Source organism: Pseudophryne corroboree, chromosome 6, assembly GCF_028390025.1.
Source record: "Pseudophryne corroboree isolate aPseCor3 chromosome 6, aPseCor3.hap2, whole genome shotgun sequence".
NCBI lineage: Eukaryota > Metazoa > Chordata > Amphibia > Anura > Myobatrachidae > Pseudophryne > Pseudophryne corroboree.
In genome coordinates, this window is record NC_086449.1 from 783,633,936 (window position 1) to 783,652,827 (window position 18,892).

Sequence of the window (18,892 nt, forward strand, 5' to 3'; positions counted from 1 at the left end):
GCTTATAGCTTTTCCATCAAGATGTAACAGTATTTGAAGAAGGCAAAAAGTAGCATAACTGCCACTTTCTCCTCAAAGAATCAACAAGGCTCAAATGTATTAAGGGCCTGATTCAGACCGGATCACTGCTGTGCGTTTTTTCGCACAGCAGGCGATCAGTTCATAACTGCACATGCACCGCAATGCGCACGTGCGCTGGACAACAACAACGTGCATCGCCAGTCAGCGACGGGATGGTGCGAAAAATCCAATCGCACAGGTGTTCACAAGGTGATTGACAGGAGGAAGCCATTCGTGGGTGGTAACTGACCATTTACAGGGAGGATGTGGTTCATCAAATCGACAGTGTCTAGGTCGACAATGTTTAGGTCGACCACTATAGGTCGACAGTCACTAGGTCGACATGGATGGAAGGTCGACAGGGTTTCTAGGTCGACATGTGCTAGGTCGACAGGTCTAAAGGTCGACAGGAGGATTTTTTTTGGGTGTCGTTTTCTTCGTAGAGTGACCGGGATCCCAAATTAGTGCACCGCTTCGCTCGCCATGCTTCAGGCATGGTGCCTTTGCTCCGCTACCGCTTCGCTCGGCACACTTTACCGTTCCAATCGTAGTCCACGTGGATCGTTAAGTATGAAAAAATTCAAAAAAAGAAAAAAAAATTAAAAAACTCATGTCGACCTTTAGACCTGTCGACCTAGCACATGTCGACCTAGAAACTAGAGATGAGTGCCTGAAATTTTTCGGGTTTTGTGTTTTGGTTTTGGGTTCGGTTCCGCGGCCGTGTTTTGGGTTCGAACGCGTTTTGGCAAAACCTCACCGAATTTTTTTTGTCGGATTCGGGTGTGTTTTGGATTCGGGTGTTTTTTTCAAAAAACACTAAAAAACAGCTTAAATCATAGAATTTGGGGGTCATTTTGATCCCAAAGTATTATTAACCTCAAAAACCATAATTTACACTCATTTTCAGTCTATTCTGAATACCTCACACCTCACAATATTATTTTTAGTCCTAAAATTTGCACCGAGGTCGCTGTGTGAGTAAGATAAGCGACCCTAGTGGCCGACACAAACACCGGGCCCATCTAGGAGTGGCACTGCAGTGTCACGCAGGATGTCCCTTCCAAAAAACCCTACCCAAACAGCACATGACGCAAAGAAAAAAAGAGGCGCAATGAGGTAGCTGTGTGAGTAAGATTAGCGACCCTAGTGGCCGACACAAACACCGGGCCCATCTAGGAGTGGCACTGCAGTGTCACGCAGGATGGCCCTTCCAAAAAACCCTCCCCAAACAGCACATGACGCAAAGAAAAAAAGAGGCGCAATGAGGTAGCTGTGTGAGTAAGATTAGCGACCCTAGTGGCCGACACAAACATCGGGCCCATCTAGGAGTGGCACTGCAGTGTCACGCAGGATGTCCCTTCCAAAAAACCCTCCCCAAACAGCACATGACGCAAAGAAAAAAAGAGGCGCAATGAGGTAGCTGTGTGAGTAAGATTAGCGACCCTAGTGGCCGACACAAACACCGGGCCCATCTAGGAGTGGCACTGCAGTGTCACGCAGGATGTCCCTTCCAAAAAACCCTCCCCAAACAGCACATGACGCAAAGAAAAAAAGAGGCGCAATGAGGTAGCTGACTGTGTGAGTAAGATTAGCGACCCTAGTGGCCGACACAAACACCGGGCCCATTTAGGAGTGGCACTGCAGTGTCACGCAGGATGTCCCTTCCAAAAAACCCTCCCCAATCAGCACATGATGCAAAGAAAAAGAAAAGAAAAAAGAGGTGCAAAATGGAATTGTCCTTGGGCCCTCCCACCCACCCTTATGTTGTATAAACAAAACAGGACATGCACACTTTAACCAACCCATCATTTCAGTGACAGGGTCTGCCACACGACTGTGACTGATATGACGGGTTGGTTTGGACCCCCCCCAAAAAAGAAGCAATTAATCTCTCCTTGCACAAACTGGCTCTACAGAGGCAAGATGTCCACCTCATCATCACCCTCCGATATATCACCGTGTACATCCCCCTCCTCACAGATTATCAATTCGTCCCCACTGGAATCCACCATCTCAGCTCCCTGTGTACTTTGTGGAGGCAATTGCTGCTGGTCAATGTCTCCGCGGAGGAATTGATTATAATTCATTTTAATGAACATCATCTTCTCCACATTTTCTGGATGTAACCTCGTACGCCGATTGCTGACAAGGTGAGCGGCGGCACTAAACACTCTTTCGGAGTACACACTTGTGGGAGGGCAACTTAGGTAGAATAAAGCCAGTTTGTGCAAGGGCCTCCAAATTGCCTCTTTTTCCTGCCAGTATAAGTACGGACTGTGTGACGTGCCTACTTGGATGCGGTCACTCATATAATCCTCCACCATTCTATCAATGTTGAGAGAATCATATGCAGTGACAGTAGACGACATGTCCGTAATCGTTGTCAGGTCCTTCAGTCCGGACCAGATGTCAGCATCAGCAGTCGCTCCAGACTGCCCTGCATCACCGCCAGCGGGTGGGCTCGGAATTCTGAGCCTTTTCCTCGCACCCCCAGTTGCGGGAGAATGTGAAGGAGGAGATGTTGACAGGTCGCGTTCCGCTTGACTTGACAATTTTGTCACCAGCAGGTCTTTCAACCCCAGCAGACTTGTGTCTGCCGGAAAGAGAGATCCAAGGTAGGCTTTAAATCTAGGATCGAGCACGGTGGCCAAAATGTAGTGCTCTGATTTCAACAGATTGACCACCCGTGAATCCTTGTTAAGCGAATTAAGGGCTCCATCCACAAGTCCCACATGCCTAGCGGAATCGCTCCGTGTTAGCTCCTCCTTCAATGTCTCCAGCTTCTTCTGCAAAAGCCTGATGAGGGGAATGACCTGACTCAGGCTGGCAGTGTCTGAACTGACTTCACGTGTGGCAAGTTCAAAGGGCATCAGAACCTTGCACAACGTTGAAATCATTCTCCACTGCGCTTGAGACAGGTGCATTCCACCTACTATATCGTGCTCAATTGTATAGGCTTGAATGGCCTGTTGCTGCTCCTCCAACCTCTGAAGCATATAGAGGGTTGAATTCCACCTCGTTACCACTTCTTGCTTCAGATGATGGCAGGGCAGGTTCAGTAGTTTTTGGTGGTGCTCCAGTCTTCTGTACGTGGTGCCTGTACGCCGAAAGTGTCCCGCAATTCTTCTGGCCACCGACAGCATCTCTTGCACGCCCCTGTCGTTTTTTAAAAAATTCTGCACCACCAAATTCAAGGTATGTGCAAAACATGGGACGTGCTGGAATTTGCCCATATTTAATGCACACACAATATTGCTGGCGTTGTCCGATGCCACAAATCCACAGGAGAGTCCAATTGGGGTAAGCCATTCCGCGATGATCTTCCTCAGTTGCCGTAAGAGGTTTTCAGCTGTGTGCGTATTCTGGAAAGCGGTGATACAAAGCGTAGCCTGCCTAGGAAAGAGTTGGCGTTTGCGAGATGCTGCTACTGGTGCCGCCGCTGCTGTTCTTGCGGCGGGAGTCCATACATCTACCCAGTGGGCTGTCACAGTCATATAGTCCTGACCCTGCCCTGCTCCACTTGTCCACATGTCCGTGGTTAAGTGGACATTGGGTACAACTGCATTTTTTGGGACAGTGGTGAGTCTTTTTCTGACGTCCGTGTACATTCTCGGTATCGCCTGCCTAGAAAAGTGGAACCTAGATGGTATTTGGTAACGGGGGCACACTGCCTCAATAAATTGTCTAGTTCCCTGTGAACTAACGGCGGATACCGGACGCACGTCTAACACCAACATAGTTGTCAAGGCCTCAGTTATCCGCTTTGCAGCAGGATGACTGCTGTGATATTTCATCTTCCTCGCAAAGGACTGTTGAACAGTCAATTGCTTACTGGAAGTAGTACAATTGGGCTTACGACTTCCCCTCTGGGATGACCATCGACTCCCAGCAGCAACAACAGCAGCGCCAGCAGCAGTAGGCGTTACACGCAAGGATGCATCGGAGGAATCCCAGGCAGGAGAGGAATCGTCAGAATTGCCAGTGACATGACCTGCAGGACTATTGGCATTCCAGGGGAAGGAGGAAATTGACACTGAGGGAGTTGGTGGGGTGGTTTGCGTGAGCTTGGTTACAAGAGGAAGGGATTTACTGGTCAGTGGACTGCTTCCGCTGTCACCCAAAGTTTTTGAACTTGTCACTGACTTATTATGAATGCGCTGCAGGTGACGTATAAGGGAGGATGTTCCGAGGTGGTTAACGTCCTTACCCCTACTTATTGCAGCTTGACAAAGGGAACACACGGCTTGACACCTGTTGTCCGCATTTCTGTTGAAATACCTCCACACCGAAGAGCTGATTTTTTTGGTATTTTCACCTGGCATGTCAACGGCCATATTCCTCCCACGGACAACAGGTGTCTCCCCGGGTGCCTGACTTAAACAAACCACCTCACCATCAGAATCCTCCTGGTCAATTTCCTCCCCAGCGCCAGCAACACCCATATCCTCCTCATCCTGGTGTACTTCAACACTGACATCTTCAATCTGACTATCAGGAACTGGACTGCGGGTGCTCCTTCCAGCACTTGCAGGGGGCGTGCAAATGGTGGAAGGCGCATGCTCTTCACGTCCAGTGTTGGGAAGGTCAGGCATCGCAACCGACACAATTGGACTCTCCTTGTGGATTTGGGATTTCGAAGAATGCACAGTTCTTTGCTGTGCTGCTTTTGCCAGCTTGAGTCTTTTCATTTTTCTAGCGAGAGGCTGAGTGCTTCCATCCTCATGTGAAGCTGAACCACTAGCCATGAACATAGGCCAGGGCCTCAGCCGTTCCTTGCCACTCCGTGTCGTAAATGGCATATTGGCAAGTTTACGCTTCTCCTCCGACAATTTTTTTTTAGGTTTTGGAGTCCTTTTTTTTCTGATATTTGGTGTTTTGGATTTGACATGCTCTGTACTATGACATTGGGCATCGGCCTTGGCAGACGACGTTGCTGGCATTTCATCGTCTCGGCCATGACTAGTGGCAGCAGCTTCAGCACGAGGTGGAAGTGGATCTTGATCTTTCCCTAATTTTGGAACCTCAACATTTTTGTTCTCCATATTTTAATAGGCACAACTAAAAGGCACCTCAGGTAAACAATGGAGATGGATACTAGTATACAATTATGGACTGCCTGCCGAGTGCAGACACAGAGGTAGCCACAGCCGTGAACTACCGTACTGTACTGTGTCTGCTGCTAATATAGACTGGTTGATAAAGAGATGTCTATGTAACTATGTATGTATAAAGAAGAAAGAAAAAAAAACCACGGTTAGGTGGTATACAATTATGGACGGACTGCCTGCCGAGTGCAGACACAGAGGTAGCCACAGCCGTGAACTACCGTACTGTACTGTGTCTGCTGCTAATAATATAGACTGGTTGATAAAGAGATGTCGTAGTAGTATGTATGTATAAAGAAGAAAGAAAAAAAAACCACGGTTAGGTGGTATACAATTATGGACGGACTGCCTGCCGAGTGCAGACACAGAGGTAGCCACAGCCGTGAACTACCGTACTGTACTGTGTCTGCTGCTAATATAGACTGGTTGATAAAGAGATGTCTATGTAACTATGTATGTATAAAGAAGAAAGAAAAAAAAACCACGGTTAGGTGGTATACAATTATGGACGGACTGCCTGCCGAGTGCAGACACAGAGGTAGCCACAGCCGTGAACTACCGTACTGTACTGTGTCTGCTGCTAATATAGACTGGTTGATAAAGAGATGTCTATGTAACTATGTATGTATAAAGAAGAAAGAAAAAAAAACCACGGTTAGGTGGTATACAATTATGGACGGACTGCCTGCCGAGTGCAGACACAGAGGTAGCCACAGCCGTGAACTACCGTACTGTACTGTGTCTGCTGCTAATATAGACTGGTTGATAAAGAGATGTCTATGTAACTATGTATGTATAAAGAAGAAAGAAAAAAAAACCACGGTTAGGTGGTATACAATTATGGACGGACTGCCTGCCGAGTGCAGACACAGAGGTAGCCACAGCCGTGAACTACCATACTGTACTGTGTCTGCTGCTAATATAGACTGGTTGATAAAGAGATGTCGTAGTAGTATGTATGTATAAAGAAGAAAAAAAAAACACGGTTAGGTGGTATACAATTATGGACGGACTGCCTGCCGAGTGCAGACACAGAGGTAGCCACAGCCGTGAACTACCGTACTGTGTCTGCTGCGACTGGATGATAAATGATATAAAAAATATATATATATCACTACTGCAGCCGGACAGGTTTATATTATATATTATATAATGACGGACCTGCTGGACACTGTCTGTCAGCAGACTGAGTTTTATTTTTATAGAATAAAAAAAACAACAACACACAAGTGAAGTCACACGACGAGTGTTTAACTTTTTCAGGCAATCACAATATAAGTATACTACTAACTATACTGGTGGTCAGTGTGGTCAGGTCACTGGTCAGTCACACTGGCAGTGGCACTCCTGCACCAAAAGTGTGCACTGTTTAATTTTAATATAATATTATGTACTCCTGGCTCCTGCTATAACCTATAACTGGCACTGCAGTGCTCCCCAGTCTCCCCCACAATTATAAGCTGTGTGAGCTGAGCAGTCAGACAGATATATAATATATATAGATGATGCAGCACACTGGGCTGAGCCTGAGCAGTGCACACAGATATGGTATGTGACTGAGTCACTGTGTGTATCGCTTTTTTCAGGCAGAGAACGGATATATTAAATAAACTGCACTGTCTGGTGGTCACTCACTATATAATATTATGTACTCCTGGCTCCTGCTATAACCTATAACTGGCACTGCAGTGCTCCCCAGTCTCCCCCACAATTATAAGCTGTGTGAGCTGAGCAGTCAGACAGATATATAATATATATAGATGATGCAGCACACTGGGCTGAGCCTGAGCAGTGCACACAGATATGGTATGTGACTGAGTCACTGTGTGTATCGCTTTTTTCAGGCAGAGAACGGATATATTAAATAAACTGCACTGTGTGTCTGGTGGTCACTCACTAGTAAACTCTCTGTACTCTCTACACTTCTACAGTACTCCTCCTAGTCCTAAGCTCCAGTAAATCTCTCTCTCTTATAATCTAAATGGAGAGGACGCCAGCCACGTCCTCTCCCTATCAATCTCAATGCACGTGTGAAAATGGCGGCGACGCGCGGCTCCTTATATAGAATCCGAGTCTCGCGAGAATCCGACAGCGTCATGATGACGTTCGGGCGCGCTCGGGTTAACCGAGCAAGGCGGGAGGATCCGAGTCTGCTCGGACCCGTGAAAAAAACCATGAAGTTCGGGCGGGTTCGGATTCAGAGAAACCGAACCCGCTCATCTCTACTAGAAACCCTGTCGACCTTCCATCCATGTCGACCTAGTGACTGTCGACCTATAGTGGTCGACCTAAACATTGTCGACCTAGACACTGTCGATCTTCAGACCGGATCCCTTACAGGGAGTGTCAGGAAAAACGCTGGCGTGCCCAAGCGTTTTCAGGGCGGGTGTGTGACGTCAGCTCCGGCCCCGATCAGCCTGTTCTCATCGCACTGTAGGAGTAAGTCCTGGGCTGCGCAGAGACTGCACAAAGTGGATTTTTGTAGCTCTGCATACACATAGGATTGCACACTTGCACAGCAAATTTATACTCCCCCTGGAAGCAGCGACTATCTGAACGCAGGACAGCAAAGTTTGCAGCCCAGCAATCAGGTCTGAATCACCCAACTCTTAAAGAGTGATAAAGTGGAGACAGATAAAGGGAGAGATGTACTAAGCCTTGAAAAGTGATAAATTTGCATGGTGTTAAAGTACCAGCCAATCATCTCCTAACTGCCATATTACCGGCAGGGTTTGAAAAATGACAGGAGCTGATTGGTTGGTATGTTATCACCATGCAATTTATCGCTTTTCGAGGCTTAGTACATCTTGACCAAAGAGTGATAAAGTACCAACCAACCAATTCCTAACTCTCATTTTTCAAACAAAGCCTGTGACATGGCAGTTAGGAAGCTGGTACTTTTTCACTCTTTATCCATCTCCACTAAATCACTTTTTAAGGCTTAATGCATTTAGGCCAAGTACAAACCAGGTATAAAACAAGCTTTTCTTGCTTGAGTTTAGTGTATGGTAAAGAAAGACAAATCTGCATTCTAATGTCAATCTAGGTTGCAGGTGGTATAGATCAGTGGTTCTCAACCTCGGCCCTCAAGTACCCCAACAGTTCATGTTTTCCAGGTTACCTAGTAGTTAAACCAGGTGTATTCGTTACTCACTGACACATTCTAAAAGATCCACAGGTGGAGCAAATTATTTAACTTGCAATCCTGTGAGGTGACCTGGAAAACATGAACTGTTGGGGGTACTTGAGGACCGAGGCTGAGAACCACTGGTATAGATCATTTATGTATTAACAATAAATTATTTAACATTTAATCAAAACTCTAGTCTCAAAGCTAATACTGTTTCTTACCAACAGAGAAGAATAGCATATCCAATCTGTTCAGGGTAAGAAAAATAATTTCCTCCTACTTGCTCCACAGATATGTGACCCTTGTTTTGGGGGAGATCTTTGATGCAGTGGAGTTTTAAGAGAGTAGAGGGCCCATGTGCAGGCTCCTCCTATCTGGCAGTGAGTAGACACTGGCTTTATGCCAGAGTCTACTACACAGGCCTCTGGGAACATGGTGCAGAAAAAGTCCAAAAAATGTGAAAGAACCCCAAAAAACATGCATTGACCATATGTGTGTCGACTGTTGTCATGTTGACCATGTGAACCTGAAACCTTTTGAACCTGTTGACCTTTTCCAGTGTCGACGATCTTTTGTCCATTGTCAACCTTGTACCTGTAAACCATATGGGGTAAATCTAATGACTGTCGACCTAATGTATGTTGACTTATAGTCCGGATCCCCTCCTACTTGCATTAGTGATCCATGCACTCTCCATGCGGGACACCCATCGCACTGGTGCATGCACTGAGCACTCTGGCACTGTGCCAGTGTCATTTGAGATTGCATATATCACTTGGGAAATGGCTCTTGGTGATTTCTTCACTGAAGTGCTCTCTGCAAGGCAAATACATTTGATGGCTGCAAGGTTAGCAGCGAGGGCCCTTTTGATTTAGGGGCCCATGTGCACCACACAACAGGCACCAGAGTTGGACTGGACCACGGGGGTACAGGGGAAAGTACTCTGCTGTTATTAATCTGATACATTATCATGCATGCACTAGCAGTATTTACAATATATTAGAAGGCCTAGATCATGCACTCTGTAATGATTAGCCAAGTCTTTGTGGTGTCTGGTCACACCTTCTCTGGAGACTAGCAACACCCCCAATCATAGGCCCCTACCACTGCATTTCCCAGGTGGGCCCTTCATGCCCCAGTCTGACACTGACCTGCACCCATTATTGATATGTCACTTATACCCCTTTCACACCGCACAAATAACCCAGTATCGACCCGGCATATTGGCGGGTCGACACGGGTCAGCGTGCGGTATGAAAGGGGCATAGCCGAAATCGTGGGTCGCCTGACCCGGCAATTCAACTTGGGAATAAAGCAGTGTTATACCCGGGTTGAATACCGGGTCAGTGGCTGCGTAAACGGGCTCCCGGGTCGATGCGACCCGGGACCCGTTTACTACAGCAGGGAGAGGCGGCGCGGAGATGATCTCATCTCCCAGCGCCACCTCCACCTCCGCCCTCCAGCTCTGCCCCCGCTGTTATGGCAAGCCGCCCGGCATATTGCCGGGTCAGGGAAGCCTGCAGCAGCTGCCAATGTCGGATCCCACCAGGGAAGGACCCGTTTCCAATTCCCGGGTGGGATCCGGCATTGGCAGTGTGAAAGGGGTATAATGATCCTGAAATCCCATTATTCTAATCTTACTTTTGTATTTTCTATGGTGCACACTTGGGACATTTACTTAGTATTGAAGTGACAACAAAATTATAGCTTTAAAAATAATGTTTGCTGAATATGAGTCATTTTAGAGATGAATAGTTTGTTTAGAATTGAGATGGAAAGTGTCTTGTTCCTATTGGTCTTATAAATAAACTTGTATGCGCTTTATAGATCAACACAAAAAACCCTCACATTTAACTTTTGTGCCCTCCAAAGCGTTCACTTGTGTGCTGATCTCAAGGAAGACAAGGAAGAGGTATTTCAAGCAATGCAAATCAGAATGCTCTGCAGCATACTATATATAATGCCTTAGGACCACTATAAGTCTTCATTTTCAGATGTGGTTCTACATCGCCATCAGAACACATTGGTTTTAAAATCCCTTAAATAGTCTTTACATGGACCTGATTCAGATGTGCTTGGAGGTGCTATCGCTGCTGCTTACATGGAAGCAGCAGTGATAGCACTAATAAGTTAATGTAGCATGTGGAGTATACCTTAAGTAGATGCCTCCAGCTGGCATTAGTGATCCCACTGGATCACCTGTGACATCATCATCTGGCTGCATGACCCATGGGGTAGCAAAAGCCTGCTGCCACAGATGCAACAAAGAGGCCAGGAAATCTCCTTTTTCCAATGGAGGTCCTGACTTCATCACTCCCCCAAAATGGAGGCGACACACCTCCATTTTGGAAAACGGCCATCACGACACCCTCCCCACCCCCAAATAAGATGCAGATGGCCAATCATTGACTGTCTGCAGCCATGTTGCTACCAACAAATCAGACAAGTAATGCACATGTGCAATACAGGTCCGATGCATGTGCAAAGTACTGAACATCGGTACTTTACGGCATGCGCCACAGATCCAATGGGACCTGAATCAGGACCAAGGTGACTATAAATATATGGATAGAAGGAGATGTATCAAACATTCTAAGGAGGACACGTGGTGATGTAGCCATTAGTAAACCAAGCTATCATTTTTCTAGTACATTCTATAAAATAATAAATGAAAGCTGACTGGTTGCCTTCGGAAGCTACTCCACTTGTCCTCTCTAGAAGGTTTGATACTGTACCTCTCTTGAGTCACAGAGTGGAATCTGGCTGATGAAACCCCATACAGAACTTTGTAGACACCTCTCTAACACCTAATCCAAAAGTGGGAAATACTGTACTCAGTAATGGCAATTTCGCATTAGTGTCCCATTACTCTTTGAAAAAAATTAAATAAGCTAATTGTTAAAAAGTATTGGAAGATTCACAAAACTCTGTCAAAAGACAAAACATGTCTCCTCTTTATAACCATCTACCTATCAATTAGCAGCAACATTTTGACTTTAAGCATGTCCAGTGTTCAGACCCACGCCTGCACATTTTTGCACTCAGGGCAGGCCCACAATTGCCCATACTTTACTTTGTAGTATGTTACCTCCAGAGCTTCATCTTCCTTGGTTCTATTGGCACCCCTTTAATTTCCCATACATATTATATGGCTCCAGATGTAGCGGCCAGTTTGACAGTGTCAGCTTTACAACTTCAAACAAGATTGTAAAGTTTCATGTTTAAATCGCAAAGCTGACGCTGACAAAATGCTTTCAATCACATTATTAACATGTTGGCACCATGGGTTCAACCTCACAATGCTCCCTTTCGTGTTGACATTTTGATTGTCAAACTCTCATACCCAACCCATATGGCACTGCCAGACTGCCGATCTTCTATTTTACTGGCTCTTCTCCACTGAAAAAGTTGCAGTTCCGGAGGAACCAGAAAGAGGACCATAGCCTTGCACTCTGAGTGGTGGCACAGGTCACATTGCCCTGCAAGTATTACAGTACACCAATCGACCACATCTACTCATAGACTATAAAACACAGCAGACTATAAACACAAGTAAATGTGAATTAATGACACTGTGCAGGAGTTGGGTTTGTGTGACCAGCAGTCGGGAGACCGCCGGTCAACATACCGACGCCGGGATCCCGAATGTTAGGTGGCCAGCCGGTGTGGGAGGTGAGTGCTTGTCACGCAGCGGGTATGGTGGCTCACTGCACTCGCCACAGGCACTATTCCCACCCTATGGGTGTCATGGACACCCACAGGTGGAAATAGCCCCTGTTGGTCGGCATGCCGGCCGGCTGGATTCTCAGGGTACGTGATCCGGGTGTTGGTATTGTGACTGACGGTCGGGACATAACCGCATCCCCTGTGTAGAACTGTAAAGTGAAAGTGAACCTCAGTGATTGTATCAGTAGAAACAAAAGCAGAACTGAACAACAGGCAAAACTGGCACTGAGAGGCTCAGTGGGCCTTGACTAGGCCAGATTAACCAGTTTTTATTTAACTTCTTTTCTGACAAATCGTGGAAGGGGGGCCCAAGCAGTTAAGTTGCTGAGAGCCCCATGTGGTCTAAATCACACTCTAGACAGAATTCTGCACCTCTGCAAAATAGCCCCAAAATAGCATACAACTTTCTCCATTATAAACCGATTCCATATGTATTTCATATCTATCTATCTATCTATCTATCTATCTATCTATCTATCTATCTATCTATCTATCTATCTATCTATCTACCTACCGATACATTAATCTATAACATGACTGCAGCAGTCATTATTATCAGTACACACACACTTATCTACAGTAAACAAAAAATAATAATTTCTCCGAAAATAACAGTATATGTTGTTGCCTAAATTGACTCCGTGTTTCTCAGGCTGATTACTGAATGGGATTAGATTGTAGGTTGTGTAGAACAGCACGCTTTATTTTGAAACTCCACAGGCTACAAATACTGTAAATTGAATACACCATTAAAAAAAAACTATATTCAAAGTTTGATGAATAGGCTGCCTAGAACAAATTATGTGATGACATCTTCACATCTTTAGGTTCCACTAAGAACCCACCACAATACAAACACAGTCAGTGTTAATGAAATAGTGAATTCTTTAAGTAAATAATGTATGCAATATCTGTCCATCTCTTGCTAATCAGTGCATTTATACAAAGAACTCTTCCTCATCTGCGGTGTATAACCACCCAAAAAGCATTAGCTACGTGTAAGCATGGACATACAGTACCACAGCTGGCTAGCCACTGGACTCATTTCCGTAACACAACACGCCAACATGGCAGCCCATAGTGGCTTGTTGCAGAATACGGCAGGATGACCAATTGTGTCACTTATTAAGGCTATTTTAAACACTGATTAAAGGAATGTGCATGGCAGCATTAATTAAAAACACTTCGCCTGGAAAAGAGATGAGCAGATTAATAACCTGGCAGCACAATGCAGCTGCAGCAGCACATCCTGCTTACCCAAGTATTATACACTCTGCACAGTGTTTGCTGCTCCAGCAGGATTCACCACTGCAGTTAGCCAGAAGGAAAAGGTGGGGGAAACATGGCAGATTTAAAGAGAGAAGCTGCAAATACACAGAGAGCTCTGTAATCAATGGCTGATGTGTTAAACTTCATCTAATGAAGACCAACAATGTATTTAATGGGCTCCCAGGCTAACATAACATTGTGTGTCCCTTATCTTGCAATGTAAATCCAGGCTGCTGTCCACGGTGCTGAAACGTTCCTATGCTTTGAATGAAGCCCTATAGTATAGTATGGTCTACATACACGGATGCTGTTACCCTTCTCTCCTTTGCAATCAAAATGTAGAATTGTAAAATGAAATGTATCAGCACAGCCATGATGTTGCAGACTGGGGTGTATGGATGCAGCAAGATCTCTCCATTTGCAGATGTGCGTGTGATTTTTATTTCATTTAAGCAGTGGTAAACGTTCATTATAGGTGCCTACAGTACACATGCAGTAAATTAATCGTCACTAGGCAAGCATATACTGTAGCATCGTTTTATCTGTGTCATTTAGCCTGGATGAGTGCACTGTAAGCATCTAAAATGTCATAGCACTATATATATATATATATATATATATATATATATATATATATAATGTTGCAGTGCACAGACAACTCTGCACATATCATATAGGCAAAAAATAATTAAAGATAACACATCGCTCTTACCATTGGATGAGGGGATACAGCAGGAATATCCACACGATCATTTTGTGATGAAAAAATGTTAAATTAAATAACGAACTGTTTCCAAAATTTGGCTTCTTTGGTGAACACATCTCTGCCATTCCCCCCTCAATCTCCCGTCTTTGTTGCAAATGGAATAGTCCCGTTGTGCCCCCCACCCCCTACCAGGTACATTGGCTGCAATGATACATTCCGCCAGGCTGGGAGAATGAATATTTAAGAAATGGGATCCGCTTTGCACGTCTTGTGGCGGCAGACCCCCAGCCCACGGCTGATGCACCAGCACCACTTCCAGCGGCAAGAATCTGGGGAGGGGGGGAAGCTAAAAGGGAAAGAAGAAAGCAGCACACACATACACTGCAAATCTGCCAGGGAGAGGGAAAGCGCTGAATGCAGATTAACTAGGAGGTCAAAGTGGAATTTATGCACGCCGCTGCAGTACTAAAGATTAACACATGCGTGATTCCTTCACCAGTGATTTTTAACCTTTGATTACACACTAAGCGATTTTTACTATATAAACACAATCTTGTGCATACTGTACCTTAACCATACGTGTTCATGTTCGCACTCACAAAACACACACACACACACACACACACACACACACACACACACACACACACACACACACACACCAAATACTATTGCACACAAATGTATACAGTACTCTACACACACAAGAACACAGTACTGTACGTACACACACACACACACACACACACACACACACACACACACACACCTGTACAAACACAACACACAACAAATACTATTGCACACAAATGTACACAGTACTCTACACACACAAGAACACAGTACTGTACGTACACACACACACACACACACACACACACACACACACACACACACCATACTGTATATAGAACACAGATATACATAATACTGTGCACACACATACACATCTTACTGTACACACACACACACACACACACACACACACACACACACACACACACACACACACACACACCATACTGTTCAAATACACAGTACTGTACACACACACACACACACACACACACACACACACACACACTCTACTGTACAAAACAACACATGACACACACAATAAATACACACAAATGCACACAGTAGTGTTCACACAAGCACACAGTACTGTGCACACACCATACTGTACAAATACACACAGTACTGTACACGAGCAGTATTGTACACACACACAGTACTGTACAAAACACACAATAGATACAGACAAATGCACACAGTAGTGTCCACACAAACACATAGTACTGTACACACACCATACTGTACAAATACACACATCACTGTACATACATAGAGTATTGTACACACAGTACGCACAGTACTGTACAAAACAACAGACAATACACATGCAACAAATACACACTACTGCACAAAAAATGCACACAGCAGTGTACACACACAAGCACGCAGTACTGTACACACACACACAGAGTACTGTACGCACAACACACAGAACTGTATACACAACACAGACACGCATAGTATTGTAAACACATACACACTGTACTGTACAAACACACACAGTTCTGTACACAAATATGCAGTACTGTACACATACCTCCACCACCACTACACACATACACTCACACACTGCATACCTGTTGGAGCACTCAAAAAAATACTCAAAATTATCAGCTGAATTCATAAGTACTACTTGGAATTGGAGTGATATCAGTCATGCTTTACAGCCCAAAAGTTTTATAACTGTACACATGACATGTTGTATTCTTTTTCGGAATTTGCAGCCCCCCCCCCCCCCCCCCCTCCTCCCCAAAGGAGAAAAAAAGGAAGAAAAAAAAGTACTGTACAAACTTTTTTATATTGCCCACAGCCAATGGTCATAAAAAGATTGAATAAGTCACTTAGGCTATTCAGCATGTTGTTCTATTGGCAATGTATGAGTAAAGTTCAAAGCTCTTTGAAATAGTGCTTTCCCCATTAGTCTGTCTTCTTATTGTTATTAGAAGTACACCATACAGAATACATGCATTGCTTAATGTCCACCCACGTTTTATTGCCATGGGCAAAAAAAAATAAAAAAAAATGCTTGCAGTTTAAATTTATTACTATGCTGTTTATTTACCAGTTCTTGTCATTTTAATATGTCTGTGATCATTTCAGAAACTTTGTGAGCTATATTTTTCTAAAAAATGTTAATAAGATTCTCGATAAGGTACAAAAAAAAAGGAGATTTATGGTAGACTTACCATAGTTAAATCTCTTTCTGCGAGGTTCATTGGATTCCACTGGGCATAACATCGGGGTGTAGAGTTGGATCTTGATCCAAGACACCAACAGGCTAAAGCTTTGACTGTTCCCAGAATGCACTGCACCGCCTCCTCTATAAACCCGTCTCCAGGCACTGGAGCTCAGTTTCATTAACCAGCCCAATGCAGTAGCAGGTAAAAGAGACGGCAGATGTTAGTCACATAGAACCACGTTCTCATGACAGGAGAAGGGACCAGCAGCTAATGCCATACAAACCCAAAGAAACTAAGTGCGTCAGGGTGGGCGCCCTGTGGAATCAAGTGTACCTCGCAGAAAGAGATTTAACTATGGTAAGTCTACCATAAATCTCCTTTTCTGCAGCAGGGTACACTGTTTTGCAGGGAATAACATCAGGGATGTCCTAAAGCAGTTCTTCATGTAGTGGGTACAAGAACCCGGTGTCCAAAGGAAGCATCCTGGGAGCCGGAAGTATCAAAGAAATAGAACCGAATGAACATGTTAACAGAGGACCACGTAGCTGCCTTGCACAATTGTTCTGCGGACACGCCACGGCTGGTCGCCCAAGAAGGTCTGACAAACCGAATAGAATGGGCCTTGATAGCAGCAGGAGCAGGAAGACTAGCCTGTGCATAAGCATGTGCAATCACCATTCTAATCCATCTGGCCAAGGTTTACTTATTTGCAGGCCACCCACGTTTGTGAAAACCAAAAAGTACAAAAGGGGAATCTGACCTCCCGATACAGGCAGTCCATTCCACATATACGGAGAGCCCGTACCACATCCAAAGACCTCTCTTTGGAGAACAAGTAAGAAGAGATAAAGGCCGGAAACACAATCTCTTGGTTATGGTGAAAAAATGAAACCACCTTAGGTAAATAACCTGGACAAGTTCTAAGAACTGCCCAGTCATGATAAAATATCAGGAAGGGGGGATGACAGGACAAAGCGCTTAAGTCTGACACCCTTCTAGAAGAGGCAATAGCCAGCAAAAAGAGGACCTTGGCAGTGAGCCACTTAAGTTCAACCGTCTCAAGTGGTTCAAATGGAGACTCTTGTAGGGCTTCCAGGACAACAGACAAATCCCATGGAGCCACAGGAGGGACATAGGGAGGTTGAATATGCAATATGCCCTGAGTGAAGGTATGAACATCAGGAATAGACACAATTTTCAGCTGAAAACACACTGACAAGGCAGATATGTGAACCTTGAGGGAGGCCAGACGAAGTCCTAAGTCCAGGCCTGGTTGCAAAAAAGCCAAAAGTCTGGAAGTACTAAACTTAGTTGTAATTCTTAGCAGCACACCAGGTGAAGTAAGAATTCCAGACCCTATAGTAAATCCGTGCCGAAGCCAGTTTGTAGGCCTTCAGCATAGTTTGGATAACCGCCTCGGAAAATCCTTTGGCTCTCAGGAGGGAAGCTTCAAGAACCACGCCATCAAAGCCAGTCTGACCAGGTCCGGGTAGACACAAGGGCCCTGAACGAGAGGGTCTAGGCATTGAGGAAGTAGAAGAGAACGCTCTATCGACAGACACTGCAGGTCTGAGAACCAATGCCGTCTGGGCCACGCTGGAGCGACTAGAAGTAGTATTCCTCCTTCTTGCTTGAAATTCCGTAAAACCCTGGCCAGGAGTGACACTGGAAGGAACACGTAGGGCAGCTGAAAGTTCCATGGAATTGCCAGTGCATCCACGAACGCTGCTTGAGGATACCTTGTCCTTGATCCGAAGACCGGAACTTTGTGATTGTGTCGAGACGCCACCAGGTCTACATCTGGTAGGCTCCACTTGTCCACTACGAGTTGAAAGACTTCCTGATGAAGACTCAACTCCCCGGCGTGCACGTCCTGACGACTGAGGAAATCCACTTCCCAGTCGAGGACTCCCAAAATGAACACTGCCGATATTGATGGCAGATAGCGTTCCGCCCAACAAAGTATTTTTGACACTTCCGTCATTGCCATGCGGCTTTGAGTGCCGCCTCGATGATTTATGTATGCCACCATGGTGGCGATGTCTGATTGTACTTGACAGGCCTGTTCTGTACCAGAGGCAAAGCTAGTGTTAGTGCATAGAACACAGCTTGCAATTCCAGAATGTTTATCGGGAGGAGAGATTCCTCCCTGGTCCACCGACCCAGGAGAGAGTGTTGCTTCAACACCGCGCCCCAACCTTGCAGACTGGCATCAGTCAGAAGGACCCAGTTGGGGATCCAGAAGGGACGGCCCCTGCTCAACTGTTGGTCCTGTAGCCACCAGCTCAGTGACTGATGAACCTCCAGAGTCAAGGAGATCATTTGAGATCTTATCCAGTGGGGCAGGCAGGAAAGGATTAACCAGGGCAGGAATGAAATTGAGCATAGTAAGTATCTGATCCGGTGCTGAAGTTTCAGGACTTTCTACGGAAACAGAAACAACCTTTGGCTATGTGTGTCCAACAGTGCCCCCAGGTTCACCATGCTCTGAGCAGGGACCAGCGAGGACTTTTTCCAGTTGATGAGCCACCAGTGTTCTTGTAGGAATTGGACTGTTAGTTCCAGTTGAGTACGGAGAACATATTGGGAGTTTGCCAGGATCAGCAAGTCATCCAGATATGGCAAGATCCTGATTCCCTGA

General features: G+C 45.4%; 1 protein-coding gene across 2 annotated transcripts in view; it reads right to left on the minus strand.

The window, feature by feature from the left end:
• GABRG2 (gamma-aminobutyric acid type A receptor subunit gamma2) overlaps positions 1–14,398 on the minus strand; it is a 234,322-nt gene extending 219,924 nt beyond the window's left edge. Inside the window, exon 1 of one of the 2 annotated variants that reach the window (XM_063928752.1) lies at positions 14,003–14,398. In XM_063928752.1, coding sequence (XP_063784822.1) covers positions 14,003–14,121 — 119 coding nt within the window. In that variant the 5' untranslated portion in view covers positions 14,122–14,398. The remainder of the gene's footprint in view (positions 1–14,002) is intronic. The other variant, XM_063928753.1, reaches the window with a different exon arrangement.
• Positions 14,399–18,892: the final 4,494 nt, after the last annotated feature.